This window comes from Vigna umbellata, chromosome 1 (assembly GCF_029865625.1).
Source record: "Vigna umbellata cultivar VRB3 chromosome 1, Vumbellata_1.0, whole genome shotgun sequence".
Taxonomy (NCBI): domain Eukaryota; kingdom Viridiplantae; phylum Streptophyta; class Magnoliopsida; order Fabales; family Fabaceae; genus Vigna; species Vigna umbellata.
The window spans coordinates 43232982-43235452 of NC_142165.1; the positions used below are offsets into that span (position 1 = coordinate 43232982).

Below are 2471 nucleotides of genomic sequence, written 5' to 3' on the forward strand. Positions count from 1 at the left end.
AAAGTAATTAAAATGCGTGAAATATAAAGTGTATGGAAAAGTATACGAAAGTCATTGAAGAAACATATTGGATGTGCAAATGGGCACAAAAATGTAAATGAAGCTGGAAAGTTAAAGTGCTTCAAAAGTAAAAAGCTTGAATGGAAAAATGATTTCTTGAAAGGATAAAGGTTGAAATGAAAGATGCTCAAAGCAAATAATGAACAACTTTGATTGAAGTTACCAATCCTAACTACCAATAACTTAGACAAATTTATTGTCATAACTTTCAAGCATCATCATGATTAACCGTCTTCAATATGTACCATTTTTCAATCTTCAAAACCATAGTATTGTCAAACTTAAAATAGTTTGAACTTTCATATATTTTTAAACTTAATTTCAACATAGTATGGTCAAAACAGCATTGTGCGGATCTGCATTTTGAGCAGACATTCTTAAAGTCCTCTAACATTGTCGAGACCCTTAATAATATATATATTCTACTGAGAGAGTATGATAACAAAAGGAGCAATCCATTAAAATAAAAGAATAGATAAAAGAGGTGGCTTCAGAGTGTGAGAAATACCATGTCATAATTTACATCCATAAAGGATTAATTAACACAAAAAGATTCACATGATGAAATTGGAAATTAAGCAGACAGCAGACACATAAACAACAATTAAATGAAGCAAGCACGTGGAAGAATGAAGAGCCTAAGCTCTTGCCTTGAAAGGAATGGCTCGGATAACTATCTGGTGATACAAAGCAGCAAGAGCAGCTCCAATGAAAGGTCCAACCCAGAAAATCCACTGTAAAAAAACCACAGAATAAAAAATTAATATCAGAACAAAATTTAAAATCTTGAAAAATTATGCAAGAAAGGAACGTACTTGGTCATCCCATGCATGGTCCCTGTTGTAGATAATGGCTGCTCCAAGACTCCTAGCAGGGTTAATTCCAGTTCCTGTGATGGGAATGGTGGCCAAGTGGACCAAGAACACAGCAAATCCGATGGGAAGTGGAGCCAAAATCTGCAATTGTATACATCATACCATAAAATTAACCACATTCAAGCCAAATTGGGTTCAAACAATTGAATGCATGCAGTGTAAAGAGCAATCATACAGGAACGTGAGAGTCTCTGGCGTTTCTCTTGGCATCAGTTGCAGAGAAAACGGTGTAGACAAGAACAAAAGTGCCAACAATCTCAGCTCCAAGTCCATCACCCTTGGTGTATCCAGAGTTCACAAAATTAGCTCCACCTTTGAACAACTCATACCTACCATTACCCTCAAAGCCCTTCACCACACCGGCTCCACAGATGGCTCCAAGACACTGCATGATGATGTAGAACACCGCCCTTGTGAGGGACAACTTCCTTGCCAAAAACAGACCAAAGGTCACAGCTGGGTTGATGTGTCCCCCTGCAACCACAACAAGTGCAGATCTGCCTCAGTTCCATATCTCACAACAAAACTTTGGAATTGAGCTAGATCCAAATCTTTGAGAAAACGAGAAAAGTAGCATAGGAAAAGCAAAAGGAGAAAAGGGTATGATACCTGAAATTCCAGCAGTGCAGTAGACAAGGGCAAAGATCATGCCACCGAAGGACCAAGCAATGCCTTGAATGCCAACAGAGGAGCACTTGGAAGAGGACCTGTTCACACCCATGACAGTTAAGATGGTTATGTAGAGGAACAAGAAGGTGGCGACAAACTCGGCAATCCCAGCTCTGTAGAAAGACCATGATTTCAGCTCACCGGGCTCAAACAATGGAGCCGGCGGTGGCTCCTTGTAGTCCTTGTCACCCTGTGCCGCCGTACCCAACGGCTGCCTCTCCGAGAACTTGTTTGCTCCAACCTTAACATCTTCCTCTTTATTCTCCATTCTCTCTCTGCAACAACAACCACCACACCCTTTCCTTTCTTTGCTTAATCTCTCTCTCTTCCAAATTCAATAAGCTAGCTAGGGTTCCATTCCATCACTTCCTTTATATAGTGGAAGAAGGAAACTCAAAACTCCACTCTCCAGGTAATAATTACTATCTTATATATATTATATTATTATAAAGTAATTAAAAGCTTCGAGTGTGGCTGTTTTTTTGTTTTTAGCAAAGGCTGTTAATTATGTTTTGGTTTTGATTATAGATAGTACTTCTAGGATTAAAAAACCAATAATACGTGGTTAAGGTCCTAACATGGTGATGTGCATGATTATTTAAAGGGAAAATCATTTTTTATGGAAAGTGTATAAAAGAATGTGAGCAGTACAGACTTGTCTTCTCATCCTCTGCAGACCCTTAACATTTTTGTCTTTTTAATGTTTTAACGTGTAAATATGTAAAACTGAAACTTCGTATTAGTTATACTGATTTCATAATTAACATTTAATCACATTATAAGCAGTATAACAGTTTGGATGTTATCGAGAACGATTACGTTAATTTATTTATTATTAACAAAATACGTGTATATTTGAAACATAAT

At 37.4% G+C, this 2471-nt stretch overlaps 1 protein-coding gene across 1 annotated transcript; it reads right to left on the reverse strand.

Moving 5' to 3' along the window:
• Positions 1 to 499: 499 nt before the first annotated feature.
• LOC148205442 (putative aquaporin PIP1-2) lies at positions 500 to 1981 on the reverse strand. Its single transcript, XM_088103240.1, has 4 exons — positions 1545 to 1981; positions 1111 to 1409; positions 876 to 1016; positions 500 to 794 (listed from the first exon to the last, which is right to left on the reverse strand). Exons 1-4 carry the CDS (start codon positions 1870 to 1872, stop codon positions 699 to 701), a joined length of 864 nt encoding a protein of 287 aa, XP_087959366.1. The 5' UTR covers positions 1873 to 1981; the 3' UTR covers positions 500 to 698.
• Positions 1982 to 2471: the final 490 nt, after the last annotated feature.